Here is a 27,697-nt window from a genome sequence, read left to right as displayed (position 1 = left end):
TGCCTTCACTCCACAATCAGAACGCTGTTCGGGTGTCTGCTGGAATCAGTGCTTTTGGGATATTTATTTTTTGTGTGTGATTTCAAATGCTTGTTGCCTCTCACTTTGAATGTTTATTTTCAAGTTAAAAAATATATGTGTATATTTAAAATATATATATGTATATATAAATTGATACATTTCACACCCATGGAGAAGTAATTTTCTTGCATCTGAGACATACCATAAAGCACTGGGGGTGGATAAATGGGGAAGCAGAGATAAGTGGAGAGATAAGTGGAGAGAAGGGACAGCAGTGTTTTTCACTGTATCCTTTGCAGCTCTGTCCATGAGATTAAACCAACATTAGAAACTGTCCAGTCTTATATTCACTATTTAGAAATCTGGAAAAGGTGGCGACCCTCCGATGACAGGTACAGAGACGGGCAGTTGAGCGCAGGGGCCCTTCACATGCACTGCCGACTGTGCCGGGACTGCCCGCAGATACGGCTCCAGGCGGCCTGCCGGTGACGTTCTCGCGGGGCTGCTGTCACTGCTGCGCGGAGGGCCACAGTCCCCAGGGCTCACCGTTCGTCTGCATGTGCCCCTGCTCGGCCGGCGCGGCTCCTGGCGCTCTCTGGGTCTGTTTCCCCTCCGGTAAAGGTGGGGCTGGCACCGCAGGGGAGGCTTTCTGGACCCCACTCCCAGCAGGACCCCGCGCAGGCCCGTCCCCGAGCCTCCCGGGCAGAGGCAGAGGCAGCAGGAAGGTGGGATCTGTCCCCAAAGGGCGCGGGAAGGGGGCGCACCACGCCGCCGGGGCGACTCAGCGCCCCCGCCTCGCCGGCTTTCCCGGAGGCGCTGGGACCGGCCCGGAGCCGGGGAGGCGCCCAGCGGCCTCCCGCCGCCGGCCCCGCGCCCGCCGGAGCCGCCCCGCGCGCTCCCCGCCTCCCTCCCTCCCCTGGACCCGGCCCAGCGGCGCGGGGGGCGGCGGCCGCGGCGTGACAGTTGCTGACAGCCCCGCCCCCGCGGCTCGCCACGTCCCGCACGTCCCGCCGCCCCGAGCCGAACGGAGCGGAGCGGCCGCCTGGCGCGCGGGCTCGGCTCCCCTGCGGGCTCGGCATGCGGCTGGCGCGGCTGCTGCGCGGAGCCGCCTCGGCCGGCCCGGGCCCGCGCGCCCGCCGCAGCCTCGCCTCGGACTCGGCCTCCGCGTCCGGCCCGGCGCCCGAGCGCGGCGTCCCGGGCCAAGTGGACTTCTACGCGCGCTTCTCGCCGTCCCCGCTCTCCATGAAGCAGTTCCTGGACTTCGGTGAGTGCGGCTCGGCCTCGGGCCTTTGTGCGCGGCCCCGGCCGCCTCGGAGCCCCGGCTCCTGCACCCCCGGCCCCCCCCCCCCCCGACCCCGCCCCAGCGCCTTCGGGGCTTCCTTCCTCCCTCGGGCCGGTCCTGACGCTCAGGTGCTGGGCCCGCAGGTCGGATCCATAACCGGGGCGTGTGCCCTGTTATGGTGATTGTGGAAAACCCGAAGGGCCCGGCCGAACGGCCGGCCGCCCGCCCGCCCGGCCGGCAGCGCACGTGTGCAGGTCCGCGCCGGCGGCCAGGCCCCTGCCCGAGCCGGGCTTCTGGGAGAGGACACCTCCGGGGGTCGTGGCACACAGTGCAGAGTGAGGATACATGCCCAGTTTTGTATGATGACTGCATAGAACTGGCCTGACGGTAGGGGAAGCAGGTTATAACCGGCCCAGTGTCTCATGGAATGTTTTCCTTGTCACTGGCTCGCGTGTTTCCACCAATAGCCTGTTCATGTCATCAGCAGCCAGTAAGTCCTGAGCACGTGTGAAGTGCACGAGTGCAAGATGCACAGTTCACCCCCTGGAAGCGACTGCCACCTTCCTCTTTCTCTGCTGGGTGCTGGGTGGTTTTTTGTTTGTTTGTTTTATTTGTTTTCTAGAAAGGATACAACAGATTACAGAGGAATTGCAAAGTTAGGCTCTTTGACTTCTCATTATGGGGGTGTTGAGGGGAAAAGGGAAAAAACTCTGATACACGCTAATGAAGTCCTAAAATTTAAGTAAAACAGTTATCTCCTGCATTGTGAGTGCTGTTAGGCCATGAACGGATCACTAGTGGGCTTGAAAGATACCAGCATGGCCGGCAACTTTATCTCAAAGTTGTGGGTATTTACAGGGGCAACTTTTGGGGATTCACGTCCTCGGGTTTTGTTTTTATATTAAAATGTCCCTAGTGTGTTTAAGGGGTCAAGTTGGCCTTGTTTACAAGTATACCTTTCAACTTTCACAAGAAAACGTTTTCCTTTAATGCCATCGTTCGTGCTGTTGACAATCTAATTTCTGCTAAGGTCCTCTCTTGCGGAAATAGCAAGATTAAATTAGTGACTTTCAAATGCATTGCTGACGTGATCTAACTCTTCAGTTTCATTTAAAATGGAACTGCTTGCCAGGGGACGTTCTACAGTGGGCCTGCTTAGTTCCCTGGTAGAGGAGTGGAGGAATGAGCAGGCTGCTTTTCTGGCATTAGACAATTGAATAGGACCTGCTGGGGGAAACACTGGAAGGTGGTTGCTGAACAGGCATTGGTATGTTTTTGCTCTTTGTTGCCTGAAAGCCCTTCTCTACATCTACCCTTTGGTTATAGTAATTAGTATAGTGGTTCCCATGCACATGACAGAATTTTTCTAATTAGTATAGTGGTTCCTGTGCGTCCGACAAGATTTTCTGTTTCTTAGACAGGTATTCACTTCTCATAAACCCAGACTTAGGAAGCATGTTGTAAATGATGGCAGCAGCAGTTTATATAGGGAAGGCTTTGCAGGTCCTGTTAATTAGACTCCTCACCTTGCTCGGACTTGCTCAGGTTGCATTCGTTCTAAGACAGGAAATTACAGTAAGGATGCAAATAATGGAGACAGGAAAGTTTCTTCTTTGCTCTACATAGCAATTGGAATGTCAGGAATTGGAAGGTTTATTCCGGATGCCCTAGAGACGGGTTATCTCATCCCTCACCCGCCTTTACTTACCCTGTCATTATGGTGATGCTACCCCTCTGGTGTTTCTGGCCAAATAACTCCCTCTGTGTTTCTCCCTGCCTCTTGGCTTCTGCTGCCTTATGGCTTCCACTTACTGCTGTTCCCACCGTGTCTGGTTTCAGGATCTGTGAATGCTTGTGAAAAGACCTCATTTATGTTCCTGCGGCAAGAGTTGCCTGTTAGATTGGCAAATATAATGAAAGAAATAAGTCTTCTCCCAGATAATCTTCTCAGGACGCCATCAGTTCAGCTGGTACAAAGCTGGTAAGAGTCCCGTGTTTGCAATTTCAGTGGGGTTGTGGACTAAACTCAAGTTAAAGCAAATAAATCCTTTTTTTTTTTTTTTTTTTTACTCTTTAGTAGAATCTTAAGGTTGCTCTTTAGTAGAGTCCTGGTGCTACCACTCCTTGGTTTTGAGAAAAACAATCAGAACTGCACAGAAATGCAGACACTAAGCTTAAGATTTATGTTATTCAGTCTGCAGGGATGTTATAATAATATATGCCATTTGTTGAAGTGAGGAATTTATATACAGCACCTTTAATCCTTTCCACACCCTGCCGAGTAGTCATTATTATCTTCATTTTACAGATGACGAAACAGGTTCCAACAGATGAAGGTTTTTTTTTTGCCTAGTACTGGAACTGGGATTCAAACCTGGATTTCTTTGTTTCTACTATACTATGCTGCAGCCAGAAAGATGAAATGTATTAAAAAGTGCATATATTATTATAAACTGAATTTATTTTATTGAAGTATATAAGTCACACAAGTTAAAATCTTTTTTATTTAAAAAACAATTAGAAGTTATTGGAATCGTATAGAAACTGATCTCTCTTCCAAAAAATGGCAAAAGAGTTATGAAGGGTGTACACCATATGTGGCCACCTACATACATTCTTCCTTGTTAATGTTATTAACTTAATAGTTCTCTTAATCACTAAACGTTTCAAACAAAAGAGTCTGTCAGAGTTCAGTTTAATTGGAAAAAAAATTTAGCTGCAAGACATTTCCCGATAATGATTCATGGAGATCCTTGCTTTCCTTTTGTAGGCAGTACAGTTTGTGCAAGAAGCTGATCTAACATCAATTTTAAATAATAAGTGAAAGAGAAGATACTTTTCTCTGGAAGCTTATTCCTGTGTGTGTGTTTTTTTAATTCTTCATTAAAAAATAGCATATGTTGCAATTTAAAATCTGATCTGTGCCTAACATGTTGTGAGTATTCAGCTCTCTCTTGAATAAAAGAGCACAGTTTTTCTTGACAATGAAGAGAAAATTAATAGTTAACGGAAACCTGCCGGTATCAGAGTCACTTAACTCTGGAATGTAGAGAGGCAAGTTGTTTGTCAACAGCAGCTTTCCAAACCAACGTATGGATTTGCAGATTTTAAAAACCCTTTAATTCCCTCCTCCCGACTCCTTTCCCCATGTCTGCTGAGTTAGGGCAGTTAAACAGACCTTATACTCATGAAGGTCATTGAACGATAGCGGGCTATTTTAGCTCTGGCCCTGCACTGCCTTTGTGCTTGGTGGTATGACCTTGAGAAAGTCATTTGGACTTCCTTTATTTGGCTCCTTCCTTAACAGGTAATTTACTACCTTGAGCTGTTAGATAAATTAAAACCTACATTCTCATGACTTTTGTTTTTGTTCAGTTCTGTTTAAAAGAACTAGGTGGTATAAATTGTAGGCTTTTAACAAATATTTGTTGATTGGACATGAACATCTAAAATTAAGGTTTAAAACACAGACCTTTAAGTTAGACTCTTAGGCCAAGATAGACTGGGCTCTGCATTTTACTGAGGCTAAGACAAGGCATTTGCCCATGATCACATAGTTATTGGTTATAAACACAGTTCTCATGACAATCATCATTTATACTGTCATTTACAGTGGTAAGTTTAGGAAGTTTAAAAGCTACTTTAGCTCGGCTGGTGTGGCTCAGTGGTTGAGTGTCAACCCATGAACCAAGAATCACTAGTTCGATTCCTAGTTTGATTCCATGTTGGGTTTGCAGGCTCGATCCCCAGTAGGGGGCATGTAGGAGGCAGCTGATTGATGTTCCTCTCTCATTGCTGTTTCTATCTCTCTATCCCTCTCCGTCTCTCTCTGAAAAAATAGAAATGAATAGAAAAATTAAAGAAGCTCTTTATTAAAGATAGCTATTTTAGAGTATAGAAGTTTAAAAAAATAGAAGAGGTAGGAAATCTTAGTTCTTCAGTCAAATTTAACCTATGCTTTTAGGAGAAAATGTGCACATCCTGCTAGTTTGTGCCAGGAACTTTGCTCAAATGTGATTATGTATAAAAATCCCACTTCAACCATAATTTAGAGCACTATACTAAATTAAAAAATAAGAAATGTTAAAAATCCCTTTTGAGCATTTTCACAATATTGAACTTTCAAAGTGTGAAAGAACAAGTTTACCCTGTTGATTTGTATTTTAGGTATATCCAGAGTCTTCAGGAACTTCTTGATTTTAAGGACAAAAGTGCTGAAGATGCTAAAGCTATTTATGAGTAAGTATACTATCTTGACCTAATTCTGAACATAATTTTGTACCCTTTAAACATCATATAAAAATATAAATTGATTAACTTTTAGTTTCCCACTGTAGTGGAACATGTGGCAGTATATTTATCTAAAGCAGCCCACACGGGCAAGGCAAGTAACATAAAGCAGGAGATTGTACTGGGAACAAGAAATGCTTCACGCTCCTCTGATCTCTAGTGTAAGAAAAAACACAGCTCAAGTGTGGTGGTCAACAGATATCTAGATGTGGCCTCAGTGCCGCCTGATGGAAGGTGAGGACTTTTCACCTGGAGAGCGCGTGCATCTAAAGGACAGCCGCCCTCAGCTCCAGCCATCATTGCCATACCAAAACGCCACCCAGATCATTTAAGGTTTTTGTGTGTTTAAAGAAAAGTCACAAGTCTAGATTTTTTTGTTAATCTTCCCCTGATGATATTTTTCCATTGATTCTTAGAGAGAGTGGTGGAAGAGAGGAATGGGAGAGATAGAGAGAGAGAGAGAGAGAGAGAGAGAGAGAGAGAGAGAGATGAGAGATGAGAGACACTTTTTTTGGTTGCCTCCTGCATACTCCGGACTGGGCTGGGGATCAAACCTGCAACTCAGGCATGTGTCTTTGCCTGGTAATCGAACCAGCAACACTTCGGGGCATGGGCCAATGCTCTAACTACGGAGCCACACCAGGCACACATCTAGATTTTTAATGTAAAATCTCCCAATTTTGAATGATAGACAACTAATTAAAAAATTTTAAAAATACTGAAGGCCTTCAAAAAATGTCTGTGGGTCTCTGGCTTATGACCTGTTGTCTGTACGATAATGTAAGTAATATGACCAACCTATCAGAACGGGCAAACCCAAGTAGTCCCCTCAGGCAGTTACCTGCTTATTCCAATGACTGTTGGCCAAAAGTTGGAGACCACCTCTTTTGTTGTCCTCAGTCTTTAATACATTTCTTTGACTGTCTGTAAAGGTGATGGCAACACTTCATTTTTAAAGCTTCAGTTTTATGATTTTGGTCTGAAAATAACATCAGGATGTACTCTGTGCCTACTTATGGAGCACATTTTGCATGAATGATATTTAATCTTTAAAGCAAGTTAGTTGAGATACTACTTTCTGTGCAAAGAGATTAATTTAAGGTAGCATAAAGGTCAAATAGCTAGCAAATGGTGGGGCCCAGATTTGGACACAGGTAGTCTTAAAAGTAAACATTATGTTCCTTTTATGTTACATGGATTATGTTATTGAACCTTCTGGAAACAGTCATTCAGAGGAGTTAAGCGGAATAATACTGTTTTGTATTTTAAAAAAGGAGAGAAAGGTGATGTCCTAGTCCGTTGCTCAGTGGTTAGAGCATCAGCCCATGGACTGAAGGGTCTCTGGTTTGATTCCTGGCCAAAGACACAAACCTCCGTTGAAAGTTCAATCCCCAGCCCCAGTCTGGGGAATGAGCAGGAGGCAACCAATCACTGTGTTTCTCTCACATCAATGTTGCTCTATCTCTCTCTCTCCCTCTCCATCCTCTCTCTCCTTTCTACTCTCTCTAAAAAAATCAATGGAGAATGTATCCTTAGGTGAGGATTAAAAAAAAAAAAATAAAGAGGGAAGGGTGAAATAAACTAATAAAGGGGTGACTAGAAGTGATGAGATGTTTGCTGTTTTTGAGGAGTTTTCTTGTTTGTATTTTGGATTAACAGTTTGGTTTTGAAGCTAATTACAAACTAGGAATTTCAAAAGTGTTTTGAGTTGTGAGAGCATCATTGGAATCAGTTAATAGTACTCAAGATGATGACTTTGAATGGGAAAGCACTCATTCGAAAGTGTAAATTCTGATGGGTATGTTACAAAATGGATTTTATTACTTCCTAATTAAGACTCCTTTTCTCTTTTATTTAGTTCTTTAAATTATCCATGCAAGAATGTCTTCTAAACGACAGAAATGGGAAGGCCAGATGATTTGAAAATTTTTCTTTTCACATAACAGTTGACTTTTCCTCTCCCATTTTTAAACTTATAGGATCAGTGAAATTAGAATTCTTTCCTACTTTTCTGTTCTAAGTGGTTCTTTCTCTCTTTGAGCCCCAGGGACTAGTTCCAAAGCAGACAGGCTTTATTGGCTCATTCATCTTCATTCCTTACAGAGCATGTGTTCCCTAGAAGCAAGTGCTCTGTCTTGTCTTAGACTGAATGTCCCTGAATACTGTCCTCATAGCGAGTGCTCAGATGACCCCAGTTGACAATGGTTAAAGGAAAACCATAGTATTTTAGGATTATGTTTTGTTGCAGCCTTACTTTTAAGACTTTCAAGAAATTTCAAACGTTTTATTTTGGAGGTTCTTTCACTGTCACAGACTCAGTATATTTAATGATCTGAAATATATTTACAGAAGTGTAGGACAACATGCACTGAGGCTTCTTTTGCTGAATTAGGGATTGCTTGCCTAGTGTAGTTGGTTAAACGTAGACTTTAGTATTAAATTCACTTGTCAAAATACTTGGCTGTATTGAGAGACAGGTTTGTTTAGCTTTACAGATACCGTGATACGGATCAGGAACCGACACAATGACGTGATTCCCACCATGGCTCAGGGTGTGATTGAATACAAGGAGAGCTTCGGGGTGGATCCCGTCACCAGCCAGAATGTTCAGTACTTTTTGGATCGCTTCTTCATGAGTCGAATTTCAATTAGAATGTTACTCAATCAGCACTGTAAGTGTCTGGAAGTCAAGAAAAGAAGCTAAATAAAGTATATTGGTATATTTTAAATTATTTAGAACACTTCCCTTTAAGGAAAATATTTAATTTTACTTTTTTATGTATTAAGAAAAGTAAATAGACTGCTATACAAAGGAGGTGTTTTTATTGAATGTAAAAATACTGTGTTTATGTTTAAGAAAAATGTTTGTTCTATTGTTCAAGTACCACTTAGAGAAACAGTTTTCAAATCTGGAAATGGGCTTTGGATATTTTAGTTTGTTTTATTTGTCTCTGATGTTTCATTTCTTAACAGCCTTATTGTTTGGTGGGAAAGACAAAGGAAGCCCATCTCACCGGAAACACATTGGAAGCATAAACCCAAACTGCAATGTAGTTGAAGTTATTCAAGGTAAATACTTACATTTCTCCTTTCAGAAAGGATGTAGGAATCAAAATTGTTGAGTGCTAGTTCTCGCTATTAAAACAGCTACTTATATCCTGAGGTAAAAATGTTAGGAGTGAATATATGGGTTTGCAAGTAACTTTATAATGTTAATTGTGCTTTATGTACAGGATATTTGCTTATCCAATGCTCTGTTAGGTAAAGTATGGTGATACTATGTGGGTATCTGTTTCACTTCAAAAATGTTAAGCTTCTTTCCCCTTTCTAATTCCCTATCTAGGAGCCATAATTTATAATTGGTTTGCATCTTTCCACACTTTTTTCTGTTTATACCACATACTAGAGGCCACTTGGCCTGGCCGGTGCCCTCTGGCAATCCGGGACCTCTTGGGGGATGTTGGATAGCTGGTTTCGGCCTGATCCCCACTGGCCGATTCAGATAGGAGGGAGCCCGATCCTGTGCGTTGAGCGACTGTCCCCTGGTGGTCAGTGTGCGTCATAGCAACTGGTCGACCAGTCGTTCGGTTGTTCAGTCTCTTAGGCTTTTATATAGATGTGGGTTTTGCTTCTTGTTTTTTTGGTATAGTATCTGTCATTTCTCCTTTATGGCTATTAGGCTTTGTCATGTCATATTTAAAAACTAAGATTTTTAAAGTATATTTCCTTCTATAAAAAGTTTGAAAATTTCATTTGTCAGTCCTATTGCCACCTTAATGCATGAAACAGATGTAAATTTATTTAATGCTTTTTTGTTGTTGTTTTGATTCACACTAGATGGCTATGAAAGTGCTAGGCGTCTTTGTGATCTGTATTATATTAACTCTCCTGAACTAGAGCTTGAAGAACTAAATGGTAAGCCAGATGCTGTCTATTCCTCAATGATCACTGTTTTGATGACTTGAGAAGGAATGATAAGGATAATTTAGATTTGTTTTAATATAAAAGGACTTTTCATCAACTTCTTCATATGAAAGCTGAGTGAGAGCAATCATGTTAAAACATATTTATGTGTGTGTGTGTGTGTGTGTGTGTGTATTTAATATAGTTGGGTTCTTTCTGAAAGACATTTTGGTCTTCCCCATTAAAAATTTTTTTTAATTAATAATGTTGATTCTTTACTTATTTTTGGTTTTCTGGTTAGAAAAAAATGGTGCCAAGAAAATTCCATTTGACTTTTATATGCACTTCAATAATGCAAGGTTTACCCTAGAGCCGTGGTCGGCAAACTGCAACTTGCGAGCCACATGCAGCTCTTTGGCCCCTTGAGTGCGGCTCTTCCTAAGCCTTAGGAGTACCCTAATTAAGTTAATAACAGTGTACCTACCTATATAGTTTAAGTTTAAAAAATTTGGCTCTCAAAAGAAATTTCAGTCATTGTACTGTTGATATTTGGCTTTGTTGACTAATGAGTTTGCCAACCACTGCCCTAGAGTATTTCTACTTCCTGAGTTGTAAATCACTATTTACTGTTGAGGAAGTAGAAAGACTAGAGGTGTAAAGAAGAAATAAAGACGCTCATTTATTTGAGAATCTGTTTATCTCTAATGGTCTTTTCTGACAGTGCCTTTTGGAAAAAAAAAAGGTGTAGGTGCCTTGGAAGGAGATTTCTGAGTCTTACTGTTTTCCTAGAGGTAGGGTAGTTTAAAAGGGGGAAAATATTTCCTAAGTTAACATGACCCTTTGAGAAGAATAAAATTAAACAGTTTTTACTAAGTTGTATTCTGGACAGCAGTGGACGTTACCCAATTGAAAAGAGAATTGTTTGGTGTTTTTCTAAAGCCATATTCATGCTTTTGGTCCATAATGGTACATCCAGTAAATAAGAACCACAATGCAACAGTGATAGTTTGGGAACCTGAACTACTCTGGACAGTTTCGAGGTGTCCCACCCACGTTTCCAATGGGTATTTTATTCAGAGGGAATCCAGTGTGTTGGCTACTTTAGAATCCTAGGGCGTGGTGAGCCTAATTCCTTTGCTCAGCCCAAGGTTCTGTTTTACACACTACCTGCCCACCAGGCCCACCTGGGCACCTATTAAATGGTTGAATAGAAAATCAGCATCCCTGGATCAATTGATGCTAGCTTAATTTTTTGTCTTCAGATTTATATCCATGGAAATGCCTGAAATAAAATAGGAAACATTCCACCTGGGTGAAACATTTTTAAAAATGGCTTAAAAAAATGTATTTATGTAAGTTGGGCCATGGAATTTATAGACTGTAACACCTTTTTTTGGAGAGTAAAATTTGGACCTTAAGGTTGAGTGTCCTTTGAAAAGATTGGCCGTCATAGAGAAGAATAGGAAGAAGGGTTGGTTATTATGCAGGACTCACGTTGTCACTGTCAGGTATTAATCTAAGTGAGCATGGGGTTCAAACAGTAATACAGTGAAGAACTGGTGTGGCACTTCTCCCCCAAGTGATGCTATCCTCCATAGTAAATGTTTTCTTTTCATTACTACACAATATATTCTTTAAAATGCTTTAAGCACATCTCTCTGTACTTTTATATTTTTCTCTTCTGCTCTGTAGCAAAATCACCAGGACAGCCAATACAAGTGGTTTATGTACCATCCCATCTCTATCACATGGTGTTTGAACTTTTCAAGGTTTGTAAAATAGTATTACATAACCTATATCAGTCCTTTCCTGAGGTTAGGAATCTGCTCTGAAAGTTAAATACTCTACCGGGTTTTCTTCAGTTTAATTAAAAGATGTCATTTCATGTTCAGCGTCATGTCACATTCCTGGAGATCAGCCTTTGACAGCACTGATGGGCACCTCAATGTGGTGCTAAGCTTAGCCTGGGGAGGCAGAAAGACCTGCGTTTCAGTTCCAGTTCTGCCACTTAATTATGTGTGTGACCTCGGCCAACTCGCTCAACCTTTCTGAGCCCCTGTTTCCTCTTCTGGAAAACAAGGGTATTACTATCCAGGCTAATATGAAGATTGGAGACAACATACTAAATATCCAATACAATGTCAGCACAGTGTAGGTGCTCCTAAAGGTTCTATTTTTTAAAAAACAAATACTTAGAAGAATGATTCTTAACTTTCTACCCGTAAAGGACCAGAATCCTACTGCTGTATGCTTTTCTTTTCTTTTCTTTTTTTTTTTTTGAGAAAGTCATTTATATTGATGTACAGGGCTTCTGCGGTTATATTTGCCCTTTACAACAAATTTTGAAAACTAATAAAATTATGCTAGTAATGTTGAGAATACATTTTCCCCCAATTAACACTTGCTGGTGGGCAGGAAAGTGGGTGATGAGAAGTGGTACGGCCCCGGAGGCTGACAATGGCACCCTAAGTCAAGCCTGTAGGCTCTCTTACTTCAGTTACCTTGTCTTCAGCCAACAGCAGATTAGAAGAGGGAAGATGTGGCTTTCAGCCTGATAAGGAAAATATACTGAAACAGAAAAACTGATGGAATAATAATAATGTCTTAGAACAGCAAGGGTTCATGAGTGCTCTTTTGTTCTAAGACAGCAAGAAAATATCTAAAATATCTAATCCTTCCAAAAATCTTTCAAAGTGATTAAATAAATGATTGGCACTTAAAGGATTAAAACTAATTTTTCCCTTGAAATTTCAGAACATAAAGATCTTGTTCCCCATGATGCTTAATAAAAGAAGTACTACCATATTATATAAGCGATTTTATATAATGTCAGTAGTAATAGCTTCCATATGGAACCTGATCTTAAATGGCCTTCAGTAGAGATGATAGAATTTGCTCCTTAGGGAGATGCAATACTGATTGGTGTGCCTGGTCACACTTATTTCCAAAGTCAGTCCTGTCTTTTGCCTTTTTTGCTTTATCGAGTCTTACCAATTTCTACTCCAGTGCTACATGCCATGTTACCATTTAGTGCTTATGACATGTTGGCAGTTTGTACGCTGTATCCTTTAAAAATTGTTCCAAGCAGTTTTACATGTGAATGTCCTTAGCTTCAAACTAATGGTAAATTGGATTAGTTTATATCATTATAAGACCATTGCTGTAAATAGTATATGAAAAATTTTTTTTTCTTAAAGCAATTTGTGATAAAATGTTTCTTATAAAAAGAAATGAAAGTTTTCAAAAAATAAGATGTGTCTGTTACCTATTAAATGTAAGAACGTTTGGGTAAATTTTCCTGCTTTAATGTAAACTAGTTTAGAGTGTTACAACATCTGGTTTTGCAAAAATCTGTAGAATTTAGTTGAAATCTTTAAATCAAAATGTCTCCCAACTCCAAAACTGACTTCATAATTTTTTTAAAGTAATTCTTTAAATATGGTTATAAGAATAATGATTCGTTGGCATATTTCCATCGAATTAAAACTTTTAAAATTTCAAGTAGCTTATGTTAGTTGAAAATTATAATTACTTTTTCTGTTTTTTAAAAGTTGTATTTTAAATATAAACCTAATGTATTTCAGAATGCAATGAGAGCAACTATGGAATACCACGCTGACAAAGGTGTTTATCCACCTGTTCAAGTCCACGTCACACTGGGTAGTGAGGATTTGACTGTGAAGGTAAATGCTGTTTCTTTTCTTTTTTTAAGTTGATATACAGGCATGCACATAATTTCTAGAAGGCATAATTTATTATTAGGAGAAATAAATCCTATCCCTTATACCTAATAAGCACATTGCTTCATTTTTCTGACAGATTATGGAATTATCCCTTGAGTCTATTTCTGTTCTGGTCCCTAATTCAGATGATTCAAGATAAAGTAAATCCTGGAGACAGACAGCTTAGCAATGATCATGAATATCCACTTTGATAAATCTAAAATATTTGGGTATTTGCAGTGTTACGCAGATAGTAAATTTTTCATTTAAAAACTATGTTTTTATTGATTTCAGAGAGAGGAAGGAAAAGGGAGAGAGAAGTCTTCTCCCTTTTTTGGGGGTCAGTCTGGCTAAAAGTTGTAAATTTTGTTAATCTTTTTAAAAAAAACAATTTTTTATTTTGTTGATTTTTCTTCACTGTTTTCAACTCTATATTTCATTAATTTCAACTCTAATCTTTATTATTTTCTTGCTTTTGCTTACTTTGGAGTTAGTTTGCTCCTTTTTTAGTTTCTTAGGATGAAAGTTTAGATTATTGATTTGAGACATTTTATAGCTAAAAATGTCCCTCTAGGCCAGCGGTTCTCAACCTGTGGGTCGAGACCCCTTTGGGGGTCGAACAACCTTTCACAGGGGTCGCCTAAGACCATCAGGGAACACATATATAATTACATATTGTTTTTGTGATTATGTTCAATTTGTAACAATGAAAATATATCCTGCATATCAGATATTTACATGACGATTCATAACAGTAGCAAAATTACAGTTATGAAGTAGCAATGAAAATAATTTTATGGTTGTGGGTCGCCACAACATGAGGAACTGTATTGAAGGGTCGCGGCATTAGGAAGGTTGAGAACCACTGCTCTAGGCACCCTTTCTGTGTATCCCCATACATTTTTTATGCTGTGTTTTCATTTTCATTCATCTCAAAATATTTTCTAATTTCCTTGTGATTTCTTCTTTGACCCATTGGTTATTTAGTAGTGTGTGTTAATTTGCATATGCTTGTTAATTTCCCTCATTTTGTTCTGTTACTGATTTCTAATTTTATTGCATTTTAGCCAGAAATACAGTTGTATGATTTTAATCCTTTTACACTTATTGAGACTTGTTTTATGGCCCAACAAATGCTCTATCCTGGAAAGTGTTCCATGTGTACTTGAGAAAAATGTGCATTCTGCTGTTGTTACATGGAGTGTTCCATAGATAGTTGTTAGGTCTTATTATGTATAGTCTTGTTTAAATCTTCTATTTCCTGTTCTTCTGTTTAGTTGTCATAGCCATTATTGAAAGTAGTACATTGAAGTCTCCAACTATTATTTTGAACGACCTATTTCAATTACTGTTAATATAGGATTTGTTTACCATTTTGTCATATGTAGTCTCTATATCTTACGTCTTTTTTGATTCTGTATTTCTCCATTCCTGATGTTTTTTCTGTTAAAATGTTTTCTGATGAACCATTTTAATTTTCTCCTTGTTTCTTTTTAAAAAAATGTTTTTATTAATTTGAGAGAGAAAGGAAGGGAGAGGGAGAGAGATAGAAACATCAATGATACAGAAACATCCAATCGGCTGTCTCCTGCATCCACCCTACTGGGGATCGAGCCCACAACCTAGACATGTGCCCTGACCAGGTATCGAACTGGCAACCTCTTGGTATGTGGGTTGATACTTAATCCACTGAGCAATGCCAGCTGGGCATGCAATTATCTTTTAAATAAGATAGGAGAAAAAATTTACAAACAAAAAATACACTTATACTATCCTTTATATTTACTTATATAGTTACTTTTCCAGGTAAATATATGGTCTTTATTTCTTCATGTGAATTTGATATACTGCCTAGTGTTCTTTCTTTTCAGGCTGAAGCATCCCCTTTAATGTTTTATGATAGGGCAGGTCTACCAATGGTGAACTCTTTCAGTGTTTGCTTGTGTGAGAACTAGAGGCCTTGGGCATGAAATTTGTGCACGAGTAGGGTCCCTAGGCCTGGCCAGCGATCAGGGCTGATCCGGGCCTTCTGGCTGCTAGCCAGGGTCTTCCTTCCCAAGCTGCCTGCTGCGAGCCAGGGTTTTTTTTTCCACTCTGCGCCATCCCCTGGTGGTTAGCGCACGTCATAGTGAGTGATCAGTCTCCTGGTCGAACTCCTGTGGGGACACTTTGCATAATAACCTTTTATATATATAGACTAGAGGCCTGGTGCACGGATTCATGCACTGGTGGGGTCCCTCGGCCTGGCCTGTGCCCTCTCGCAATCTGGGACCCCTCGGGGGATGTCAGAGAACCAGTTTTGGCCTGATCCCCGCAGGCCAGGCTGAGGGACCCCGGGCCTCTAATATGCAAATAAGATTTTTGGTTAATCTCTTTCCACCTTTCCCCCTCCCCCCTTCCCTCTGAGATTCATTAGTCTGTTCCATGTTTCCATGCCAGTATATTGAGTGTATGCACCCTGGTGGTCATTGCACGTCATAGCTACCAACTGGTCGGCTGGTCAGCCGGTCGCTTAGGCTTTTATATATATATACTAGAGGCCCAGTGCATAAAAATTTGTGCACTCGGGGAGGTCCCTCAGCCCAGCCTGTGCCCTCTCGCAGTCTGGGACCCATCGGAGGATGTCCAACTGCTGGCTTAGGCCCGCTCCCTGGGGAGGTTGGGCCCAAGCTGGCAGTCAGACATCCCTCTGGCAGCCTGGCAGTCCTCAGGGGATGTCCACTTACCAGCAGGGAGCAGACCTAAGCTGCAATCGGACATCCTTAGTGCTGCTGAGCCTCTCCCGCCACCACTGCTTTGCTGGCAGCCGTCAGCCTGGCTTGTGGCTGAGCAGAGCTCCCCCTGTGGGAGCTCACTGACCACCAGGGGGCATCTCCTGCATTGAGCGTCTGCCCCCTGGTGGTCAGTGTGTGTCATAGTGACCAGTCATTCCCAGTGGTTCTGCTGTTAGGGTCAATTTGCATATTACCCTTTTATTATATAGGAGGATAGAGGCCTGCCTGGTGCATGGGAGGGGGCCGGCTGGTTTGCCCTGAAGGGTGTCCTAATCAGGGTGGGGGTCCTGCTGGGGTGCCTGGCCAGCCTGGGTGAGGGGCTGATGGGTGTTTGCAGGCTGGTCACACCCCCTTCGGGTTAGGGGTCCCCACTGGGGTGCCTGGCCAGCCTGGGTGAGGGGCTGATGGCTGTTTGCAGGCTTGCCACACCCCCTTTAGGGTGGGGGGATCCTCACTGGGGTGCCTGGCCAGCCTGGGTGAGGGGCTGAGGGTTGCTTTTAGGCTGGCCAAGTCCCCCCGGCAATGGAAGCTCCCAGCCTCTCCTTTTTTTGTTTTTTGTTTTTTTATTCTGGGATTTATTTACCTTCTATAATTGAAACTTTGTTGCCTTTTGTGGAGGCTACAGCCAGCTGCGGGAAGCTTGGCTTCCTCCATCACTGGAGCAACCAAGTCTCCTGCTTGCTCCAGCTCCATGGCTGCCGGCCACCATCTTGGTTGGGTTAATTTGCATATAGTTGCTCTGATTGGCTGGTGGGCATGGCTTAAGGTGTAGTGAAGGTATGGTCAGTTTGCATGTTTGTCTTTTATTAGTGGGGAATAGATAGATGTCTAATTTTTTCTTCATTTTTGAAGAATAATTTGGCTGGATATAGACTTCTTAGTTGTTAGTCTTTTTCTTTCAGCACTATGAATATGTTAACCCTGCTTAACCTTAGGTCCAGCTTATACAGAAACTCAAGGTCAGTCAGAGGTGAAAGCTTAGGGATCTGTTCAGGTTTTTCCTGAGCATGAGCATAGCCCTAGGCATTAACATGACCTTCTGGATTCTCAGGACATGTCTGAGCTTTTTAAACCCCTTTATATATCTCATTCTCTAGCTTCCCTTATTAAGCTTTTTGATTAGCCTATTGTTTGCCTTAACTGTTGTATACTGCCTCAGTTGGCCCTAAAATTTATTATCTCTAATTTTTTTCCTGTTTTCTCACTTTTTAATTTCTTTGTTTTTGAAATTAAATCTTTATTGTTGAAAGTATTACATTATGTCCTCTTGTTCCCCACTGACCCCTGCTAATCCTCCTCCACCCCCTCATCCCTCACTCCAGGCCTTCACCACCCTGTTGTTCGTGTGTGTGTCCATGGGTTATGCATATATTCATAAAATTTCTTTGATTGATCTCTTCCCACCTACCTACCCACCTCCTCCTTCCCTCTGAGATTCTACAGTCTGTTCCATGGTTCTATGTCTCTTTAAAAAAATTTTATTTAGTAATTTTTAGAGAGAGAGAAAGGGAGAGAGATATTTGCTGTTCCAAACATTGGTTCATTTGTTGGTTGACTCCTGTATGTGCCCTGACCTTCAATCTTTGGTGTCTCAGGAGGATGCTCTAATCAACTGAGCTACCTGGCCAGGGCACCTCTAATTGTTTTGGACAAATGTTTCTGATAGTGGAAAATGGGTTCATGCAGTATTTTTTTGCATTGGGAGCTCAGAATCGGGTCAGAAAAATGCAGTGGCTGCTAGGCTGCTGATTGCATTCTGACTGCATGGTATTATTGTTGGTGGGGTGGGAATAAGGCAGTTAAAACACCACGGATCTCACTGTTGTTTTTCTTGACTGCATGCTCCCAAGATTGCTACAAGACTTTGGTTAATTTCCAGAGCTGAACAAAGTTGATTCTGACATTTTTTGCCTTTTTCCTGGTGCTCTGATGGAGGAGAGAATTTTTGGAGCTCCTTTCTCCACTATTTTTGCTGACATCATTCTTGCTGTTCCTGTTGAGAATACTTTCATGCTTATTCCAATTCCCATTTCTTTGTATGTGACCAATCTTATTTGTGAGCTTTTAAAATCATTTTTTCAGCTCTATTCGGAAATTTCATAATAATGTGACTTGGTGTGGGCCTTTCCGTTGGGCTGGACCTTGATACTTTCTTCCAGTGGTCATATTTGGAGGATGTTGGGCTTTGTGATATGATCCTCTCTTTTTTCATATCTTTCTCCTGTTTTTTTTTTTGTGTTTTTTTTTAATCTGTTTAACTTTTTATTCTACTCTGTGAGATTTCCTTGACTTTAAATTCCCAGCCCTTCTGTTGACCTTTTAGTTTCACTATCTTATTATAAACTTATTTTTTAAAATATATTTTTATTGATTTCGCAGAGGAAGGGAGAGGGAGAAAGAAGTAGAAACATCAATGATGAGAATCATTGATCAGCTGCCTCCTGCATGCCCCTCCACCAGGGATTGAGCCCAAAACCTGGGCATGACCAGGAATCGAACTGTGGCCTCCTGGTTCATGGGTTGACGCTCAACTACCGAGCCATGCCAGCTGGGCTAAACTTCTTTTTTTATTATTTTTTTTATAGTATTCCATTTTAGTTTTATCTTCTTTAATAACTGAGGCTATTAATAATAAGAGCCATTTAAAAAAAGATTAAGTTGTCTCTGCTGTCTGCACTGTTTGTTACCTCTGAATTTCTTTCTTTTTTTTTTTTTTTATCTCTCTTGGCTATTCATTTTAAAGAATGAGGCACAAATAAATATATGGCTGTACGATCTGTTTGCTGAAAAATTAATGTGAATGCATCATGTTTTTTCCAGCCCAGATGCTAATGTGTCTATTTTTTGATTAGTTATGTGTCAGCTACTTGCCCACTAAGGCAGTGATGGCGAACCTATGACACGCGTGTCAGAGGTGACACGCGAACTCATTTTTTTTGGTTGATTTTTCTTTGTTAAATGGTATTTAAATATATAAAATCAATATCGAAAATATACATCTTTGTTTTACTATGGTTGCAAATATCAAAAAATTCTATATGTGTCACGGCACCAGAGTTAAGTCAGGGTTTTTCAAAATGCTGACACTCTGAGCTCAAAAGGTTTGCCATCACTACATTAAGGTTTACTTGACTCAAAGTAAGTCCCATTTGGGCTTCAGCTATGCTACAGTGTGATCTTTCTTGTAGCTCTCTCTGCTTCTGTTTCTTGTTGCTTTAGCACACTGGTCTGCAGATGCTTTCCATTATTGTGGTTATCATCACCACATGGATCGAGGTTTACTGAATTCCTAGACACTTAGCCACAAACTCGTTCTGTGTTGGTGGACGGACAGACTTTGCTTAGGGAATCTGTTTGGTGTAAAGAAAGGTTCATAATGACCAAGCATTTCCACTTCTAGGTCTGTATATATCCTGAAGGTTTAAATACAGATATTCAAGCAAAAACGTATACATGGATGTTCACAGCAGTATTACTCACAATAGCCAAAATATGGAAAGAGCTCAAATGTCCATCAACTGATAAATGGATCAACAAAATGTGATACATATCCATATAATGGAATATTATTAGGCCATAAAAGGAATGAAGCATTGGTGCATGCTACAGTATGGTTGCTGCAACATTGAAAACATTATGCTGAGTGAAAGTAACCAATCACAAAATGTCACATGTCATATGATTTTATTCATATGAAATATCCAGAACAGGCAAATAAAATGGAGCAAGAAGTAGACTAGAGGTTGCTTAGGAGTGTAATCAATAAAGTATCCAGGGTTTCTTTTTGAGGTAATGAAAATATTCCAAAATTGGCTGTGTTGATGGTTGCACATATCTGTGAATATATGAAAAACCATTGAGTTGTACACTTTAAATAGGTGAATTGTATGGTATGTGAATTATATTTCAAGAAAGTTGTAGCCCTAGCCAGTTTGGCTCAGTGGATAGAATGTCAGCCTGTGGACTGAAGAGTCCCGGGTTTGATTCCTGTCAAGGGCACATACCAGGGTTGCAGGCTCGATCCCCAGTAGGGGATGTGCAAGAGGCAGCTGATCAATGATTCTCTCTCATCATTGATGTTTCTATCTCTCTCTCCCTCTCCCTTCCACTCTGAAATCAATAAAAATACAGTTTTTAAAAAAGCTATGTAAAATGTTGGTAAAGATCTTTTTTTTTTTTAAATATATTTTATTGATTTTTTACAGAGAGGAAGGGAGAGAGATAGAGAGTTAGAAACATCGATGAGAGAGAAACATCGATCAGCTGCCTCCTGCACATCTCCTACTGGGGATGTGCCTGCAACCCAGGTACATGCCCTTGACCGGAATTGAACCCGGGACCTTTCAGTCCGCAGGCCGACACTCTATCCACTGAGCCAAACTGGTTTCAGCTGTTGGTAAAGATCTTGAACAGACTTCTAAAAGCTCTACCTATATATTGGGCTCTGCCTCCTTACATCCAAAGTCACATGACTGTATCTACTCTTGTGACTTATCTCTTTATGTGTTAAATGCTTGCTTTAATTTTCTTCAGTAGAGATTTTACCCACCCATTTTTTTAAGTTTGTTCAAATTGTGGACATTTTTCACCTTTTATCCCTCTGCTGAAAATCACGTGAAGGAATTATTTTTTTTCTATCTCAGAACTATCTCTAGCTGCTCTTTCAGATTTTGTGTTTGGCCTATATTCAGTAAATAATGTAAGTGTTAAAGCAACATATATTTAAAGTTAAAATGTAAATATCTTGGTTCATTCACTGTTGCTGATTTTATAAACTTGACGTTAAAAAAGATGTTGAGTAAGAGACTTCAGGAGCTCTGGGTGAGAGTTTAGAGTTATTAAATTTCCTGCCTTTAGAGCTGTCATCAAGTTAGCAGTGGTTCATTTCCCTTGACCCTGACATTCACATGAACTAATCCGGGGTTCTGGGGAACAGGAAGTGAGGAATGGCAGCTCTTGGTTCAATGACATTGAGAAGTGGTGATTTCATGCACTGAAGAGAAAACTTTAAAAACAATTGGCAAACGTCTCTTCCTTAGCCTTCCTGTTGACATTATTCCCCACCGTGTATCTCTTTCATAATCTCTTGCTTTCTCTTGGCATAGGCTTGTGTTCCCATGATTCTAGATTTTTTTCATCAAATTATCTTAATCCGAGATTTTTTGTTTAATTTTAAAATCTCTCTCAGTATATTTGTCATCAGAGTGCCATTCTTCTTGTCTTAAATGTATACAGACCAGACATCTGTCTCTTTCTCTCTCCCATCATTTCCTCCCTCCCTTTTCCCAAAGAACTCAGACCGTCTGGTATACTAGAATCTCTTACAATTTCTCTTGGAAACTCTTATGGCTGCTTTAAAAATCTACTGGTTCCAGCTTATTGTTTCTTGACTGCAGAGCAAAGGAGGTCACCTTTATTTACCTGTGTCAGTTTTCAACTATATTCCTGTGGCTTCCTTTACCCCCTTCACCTGCAGTAAGAAGGTGCCTCTCAGAGTCACCTGTCCTTGTGCTCTGTGCTCTGCTTTTCTCATACTTGCCTGTGGCTGGAAGTCAGTTCTTGTTTTATACTTGTTGGATGACAGAAGGTTAAGAAAAACCAGTTCATTGAATCTACCTTTTTTATCTTAATATCTATTCTAATATGTTGTTTACTTAGTTAATATTTATAGAACCCCCACACTTCTTACCAACAAGTGTGATGCAGAGCATTAAATTAAAGGATGAATAATTAACAAATTGTGGACCTCAGAAAATACTCAGACCTCTTTATTCATCTTACTAAAATAAATCTCTTCACAGGGTTTGAATTCATGGCCAAGAACAATTTCAAGCATAATGCAACAGACAAGTTCTTAATAAAGTCCTTGTATATTTTTATACTGCAGTGATCTAATTGTAGATATATCAGAGGCAACTCTTCAAATGGTATTTCAGAGTGGACTTTTATTTTAAAAATTGAAATAGCTATGTGATTTTTATTGTGAAAGAAATATAGATCAGATCCTCGAATAATATCATTTATTTAACATTGTTTAGTCATAACATTGATGAAAATAGGAACTTACTTCTTGTTTAAATCAACTAGCCTATCATTTCATCAAAGTTTCAAGAACCTATTGACATTAAGTGGGGACTTACTGTATAAACATACTGTAGACAATTTTAAAGACTATATGAAAACTGGGAATGCAGACTGGTGCAGCCACTATGGAAAACAGTATGGAGTTTCCTCAAAAAATTAAAAATGGAACTGCCATTTGACCCAATGATCTTCTAGGAATATATCCTAAAAATCCCAAAACACCAGAAAGAATATATGCACCCTTATGTTCATAGCAGTGCTATCTACAATAGCTAAAATCTGGAAATAACCCAAGTGTCCATTAGTAGATGAGTGGGCAATAAGATATGGTACATTTACACAATGGAATACTATGCAGCTGTTAAAAAGAAGGATCTTTTGCCCTTTGAGACAGCATGGAGGAACCTGGAGAGTATTATGCTAAGCAAAATAAGCCAGTCAGAGAAAGACAAGTATCACATGATCTCACTTATATGTGGAATATAATGAACAAAATAAACTGACAAAATAGATCAGAGACAATGAAGCATGTAATACACTGATGAATTTCAGAGGGAAGGGGGTGGGAAGAGATTAACCAAAGAACTTATATGCATATATGCATAACCCATGGGCAGATAATAGTTTGGTGAAGGCCTGGGGAGGAGGCAGGAGCAGGGTGGAGGGGGTCAATGGGGGGGAAAAAGGGGACATCTGTAATATTTTCAACAATAAAGATAAATAAATAAAAAGACTATACAAAAACTTGACTAGAAGCCATCTAGCTTATTGATTTTTGAATATGTGGCACTCAGAACTATTTTTTATGTCTACGCATATCTATATATCTATGTTAAAAGCAGATTTGTTTATGACAACTATTTTAATATTGATAGTGGAGTCAATTTAGATTTTGTAACAAAGGAAAATGGCTGTAGTAGATTGGAATGGAAGGTGTACAACAGCTAGGAAAATAAGTCCATGTTAACTGTGAAGGAAAACAAAATGAAGACAATCTGTAAATACATTATTAAATCCAGTCTACCATTTGATTTGCGTTGAAAAATGACATAAGCACAATATAAAAACCTCTGTACCTTATAAACTCCCTAGAAAGTTGTCTGGAGTCTATGCTATGAAATGCCTGGTAGATGAGATTCTACAACACAATTAAGTGGCTCTGCTTTTTCCTTTCTGAAAATGAAAATTATACTGTTGTTTCCCATAATAGAAGTAATTGTGAAAAATATTCAGAAACTAAAAACCCAAAAGAAGAAAATCACTCATAATTCCATAGACAAAAATATCATTACAGACTTTTTATAATTTAATTTTTATAAAATTAGAGTATTATAAATGCTTCTTATAGCTTTATACTATTTAACAAGATTTTGTGAGCATCTCTCAGCCAATACATTCAGTTCTATATAATATTTAATGGCTAAATAGTGTTCTATTTTAGAATATACATTATTTTACTCAAATAGTCTTCTAGTTAGGTTGTAATCCAGTTTTAGCTATTCTCTATAGTGCTGTGATGGACAGTCTCACACATTCTTTGCATACTTTTCTGCTTATTTTTTTTAGGCTAAACATTGTTGGGTCAGAGAGGGTTTATGCATTTTTCACCTGGTTTTCAAACTGGCCACCAATAAGGAATAATACATTTATTTTTACATCCAAGATAGGCTCAGTTTATGCCGCAGTCTGTACTGTACTGCAGTGTTAGTGTGACTTCAGTAATACACAAAGTCACCCCACTGAACTTGTATTATGATAGAGTTTGTTTTGTATTAGAATTCTACATGTTAGATGAGTTGTGTTAAGTCCAGCAGGGAGGGAATTGTTTACAGTTGCAACTTGGATTGCATGATACTCGTTTTGAAAAGCTGTACTCTGCAGAGAGCAGTTAAACTGTGACACTGTGTGTCCTTACCTTGTTGGAAAGGGGCTTACTCATAGTGCACGATCCTTTCTCCTCTTAGATGAGTGACCGAGGAGGCGGTGTTCCGCTGAGGAAAATCGACAGGCTCTTCAACTACATGTACTCAACCGCACCCCGGCCGCGGGTCGAGACGTCCCGAGCAGCACCCCTGGTATGTGATCAAGAAATAATGAAGTGCGTCTTTGTGAATTGCCAAAAAAATATCACATTAGTTGCCAAATAAATCAGTTAAGCCATTGTGTAGGGCACGCCCCAAGGAAGAAGGGAAGCCATTAGGAAAAATACACTTTCCTCTAAATTTAAATAGCGTTAAATTTTGGTTATTTTTTTCTTTTGATTGAAGAGCACAAGACACAGAGTATTGTTTTGGAGGTCTCGTTGCCAAGCTTGATAGTGATATGTCAGTAGTTTTCCTGTGGTAAACTGCATTTGATATACTGTTTCTAAGGTGAAGACTAAATTAGCACTTTTACTGGTATTTGGTCAATACTGATTTTATCTTCAGTGTTGATTTTTCCCCCTCAAGAACTTATGATAGAAAGATCTCATATTCTAGATTCAGAAATAAGACTAGAGTTCTGATCAATTTAATCATCGACCTGGAAATGGCTCCAATTATAATCATTTTGCTGGTATTTTTTATTCATCTTAATAGTATCTATTTTCAGGTTTAATTAAATTAGCTTTTGAATTGACTCTATCCTTGTTCTCCAGCTGCCAGAAGAGCGCTTTGCCAAATCTCTAACCTGTAATTCTGGAAGAACTGTTGTTCTAAGCTTGGAATCTTCTGGCACAGGCACTGGAGTTGTCATGACGAAACACAGTATATGATGGATCTGTTTTAGACTCTAGGAAGTTACTATCAGGACTTTGTTATAATAGTTTTACTTGTTAGGCAGCACAAATTCTGTAGCTACAACTGTAAGATTGTTCATGTCTTACAAAGCGTGTACAATATTAGTATAGTAATGAGCTTCTCAAATGGTGAACATGGTGACTGGGGTAGGCATCCACGTGCCCTGGGACAGATGAGGTCAAATAATAAACATGAGCAGCTTCTTAGAGTCTAATTTTACTCTAGAAGTCAGGGGAGAGAAGGGATAGATTGCTTTTGTAGTAAACAAATACTGTAGAATGTTTTTAGAGAGCAGCATAGCATATCAGTCCAGATTGCAGATCCAAACTGTCTGGTTCCGTTCCTGACTTCACTACATTTTAGCTGTGTAGCTTTGGGAAAATTATGGACCTTTTAATATCCTAGTTTCTTCAACTTTAAAAATCAAGTTATTGTAAGGGCTGACATTTAATGTATGTAAAAATACCTTTGATAGTGCTTGGCACAAAGTCAATGCTATATAAGTGTTTGTTGTTTAGGATGCAGAATTTATGTGAATTTTTAAGAAAATAGAAGGCCTGACATGGCACAGGCTCCCCTGTGAGCTACACAGCGGGAAGCCTTGTTATTACTAAGGGAAGACTGTTGTTAAGCTCTTTCTGAGCCTTCTTCCCGATGCCATGACCACTTTGTAAGTGGACCCCGTAAGCAAGCCCTGGGGCGGCTGGAGAAAGACTGCCTGATGGCACAGGAGTGGCCATCTTGTCTGCCTGACTCCTGAGGGCTTCATCTGTGTGAATATAATGAATGTAGTAGGGACACCTTCATGGTGGAATATCTTCACACTGTCAAACCACTGAGAGGACCACGCATTTCTCTTCCAGATCTCCTTGTCATCAGCTAGCTATCCAGTTGCATTTTGTCCAGCCTATTTGCCACCTGTGAATCCATGGAGGTGCTGTACCTCAAGTTCTGCCCACGGGTAGGACTTGCTCCTGCCCTGGGAGAGGTTGTGGTGAAAGGGCAGTCCACTTCTGGCAGGTGCCAGCATCCAGTGCAGATACAGCAGTGGTCCAGGCCCATGCTGGCTTTCTTGTCTGTGATTTTCTCTAGGAAAAGCCCCGCAAGTCCGTAGGTGTGGTTGAAGGAGAGGTCAGGCCATGGCATCCTGAGCCACCTGCCATATCTGGAACTAATTAATGTATTTAGTCAGTGTCCCAACAGAAAAGAGAGCTCATTCAAATTACGATAATTTGAGGAAGGCTTATTTACAAATAGACAGATTACAGAGCTATGAGGAGGGAGAGTACAGGAATCCAGGGCCAGCAGCAGTAGAGCTGTCACCACCCAGAATCAAAGGGAGACGGAGGAGAAGCCAGCAGACCCAGAAAAGGGGAAGGTTGCAGAGCAGCAGCTTAGTAACAAGGAGCCCATCTGCCCAAAGGAAGCAACCTCGGGCAGAAGGAATCAGGGGAGTGAATACCCTGACTTGACTCCCTCTGCACTCCTCCTGAGCTCCCCATTGGCTGGACCCACTGGAGGCAGAGGATTGGGAATCCATGGCCATCACCATTCAGGTCAGCCTCCCAGGGCAAGGAGATGTGTGGAGAACAGGTAGTTGATTTGGAGGGGTGAATAGACACTCCGGTTAGTAAAATCAAGGAATAGTGGTGAAGATAGATGAAGCTGGCGCCTGGGTTTGTGAATAGCCTGATTGCTGAATCCACGTAAGCTCTCAACTGAAGTGTTGTATGGAATGCCATTGAACATGTCATTTGGTGATAAAAACCGTTTTTACATTTATCTAAATGTTTTGCTTGTATTAAAGAATTGGTGGGATTTATCCAGGTAAAGAAGGCCATTCGACAGTGGGAACAGGACGAACAAAGACACGAAGATAAAAAAGAGCATATGTTTGAAGAACTTGAGAGCAGGAGATTTAGTTCAGCTGGACTGGAAAGTGGGAGGCAGAGACCTGATCTTATCAGGTCTTGAAAGCTCTTTGTAGAAGCTTGGGTTTTTATTTCAAGTCAACGGATGGGGGAGGGGCTGTGCTTTGAAGATTTGTAAGCAGGGAAGTGACCTGTGAGAATTAAGAAAGTAGAGCTGTTATGGATCCCTCCAGATTCAGAACACAGGCTGGAAGTTCATGGTATGCAGTCACAAGATATATCTGATAGGCCGCACAAGGCTTTTTCTACTCTCGCTAAAAGGGAGAACATGTTTTATATGAGACTGCCCAAAGCAGTATTGGGATACTGTAGAGCAGGCCAACGAAGAAAAGCAACATGCTTTTTCAGATCCCCTCTCCCCAAGTCATTTTATAGTAGAAAGAAGAATGAAGACTTCTGGCTTCTAGTGACGGGAGGGGAGTGGCCTAATGCAGGACTCAGCTGGGCTCCAGCCTGATCTTTCGAAATACTTAGATATTAGCATTTCTGACAGCCTGGGATACTCAGTAGCATAGAATTTCAGAATTTCATTTTCCTCACACAACAGGCTGGTTTTGGCTATGGATTGCCCATCTCCCGTCTTTATGCTCAGTACTTCCAAGGAGACCTGAAGCTGTATTCCCTCGAGGGCTATGGGACAGATGCAGTGATCTTCATTAAGGTAGTAACTACAGCTTTCTTGAGTGAATGAGACTTCTTTTGATAAGAGGAAAAGATGCCAATATTTAACAATAACGTAATGAAAATTTCCTCTAATTCATGCTATTTAAATAGACACATATAGTTATTAATATGGGACCTTATCTTTTTTGACAAATGATCTCCTTGACTCTAGGAAAAGAAATGCTTATATGTAATGATCAGGACTATGGTTTTTAATTTTAAAAAGTTGGATTAAAGTGGGGAATAA

The 27,697-nt window shown here is 40.5% G+C and overlaps 1 protein-coding gene across 1 annotated transcript in view; it reads left to right on the top strand.

Annotated features, from left to right (window-relative positions):
- The first annotated feature begins 953 nt into the window (after window positions 1–953).
- Window positions 954–27,697, top strand: part of PDK1 (pyruvate dehydrogenase kinase 1) — a 31,487-nt gene continuing 4,743 nt past the window's right edge. Inside the window, exons 1-10 of the mRNA XM_081095642.1 lie at window positions 954–1,285; window positions 3,143–3,284; window positions 5,471–5,542; window positions 8,081–8,265; window positions 8,567–8,662; window positions 9,431–9,508; window positions 11,189–11,265; window positions 13,081–13,179; window positions 24,041–24,151; window positions 27,335–27,448. Coding sequence (XP_080951768.1) covers window positions 1,099–1,285; window positions 3,143–3,284; window positions 5,471–5,542; window positions 8,081–8,265; window positions 8,567–8,662; window positions 9,431–9,508; window positions 11,189–11,265; window positions 13,081–13,179; window positions 24,041–24,151; window positions 27,335–27,448 — 1,161 coding nt within the window. The 5' untranslated portion in view covers window positions 954–1,098. The remainder of the gene's footprint in view (window positions 1,286–3,142; window positions 3,285–5,470; window positions 5,543–8,080; window positions 8,266–8,566; window positions 8,663–9,430; window positions 9,509–11,188; window positions 11,266–13,080; window positions 13,180–24,040; window positions 24,152–27,334; window positions 27,449–27,697) is intronic.

This window comes from Myotis nattereri (assembly GCF_964212035.1).
Source record: "Myotis nattereri genome assembly, chromosome: 7".
Taxonomy (NCBI): domain Eukaryota; kingdom Metazoa; phylum Chordata; class Mammalia; order Chiroptera; family Vespertilionidae; genus Myotis; species Myotis nattereri.
This window is presented reverse-complemented; position numbering and strand designations above follow the sequence as displayed.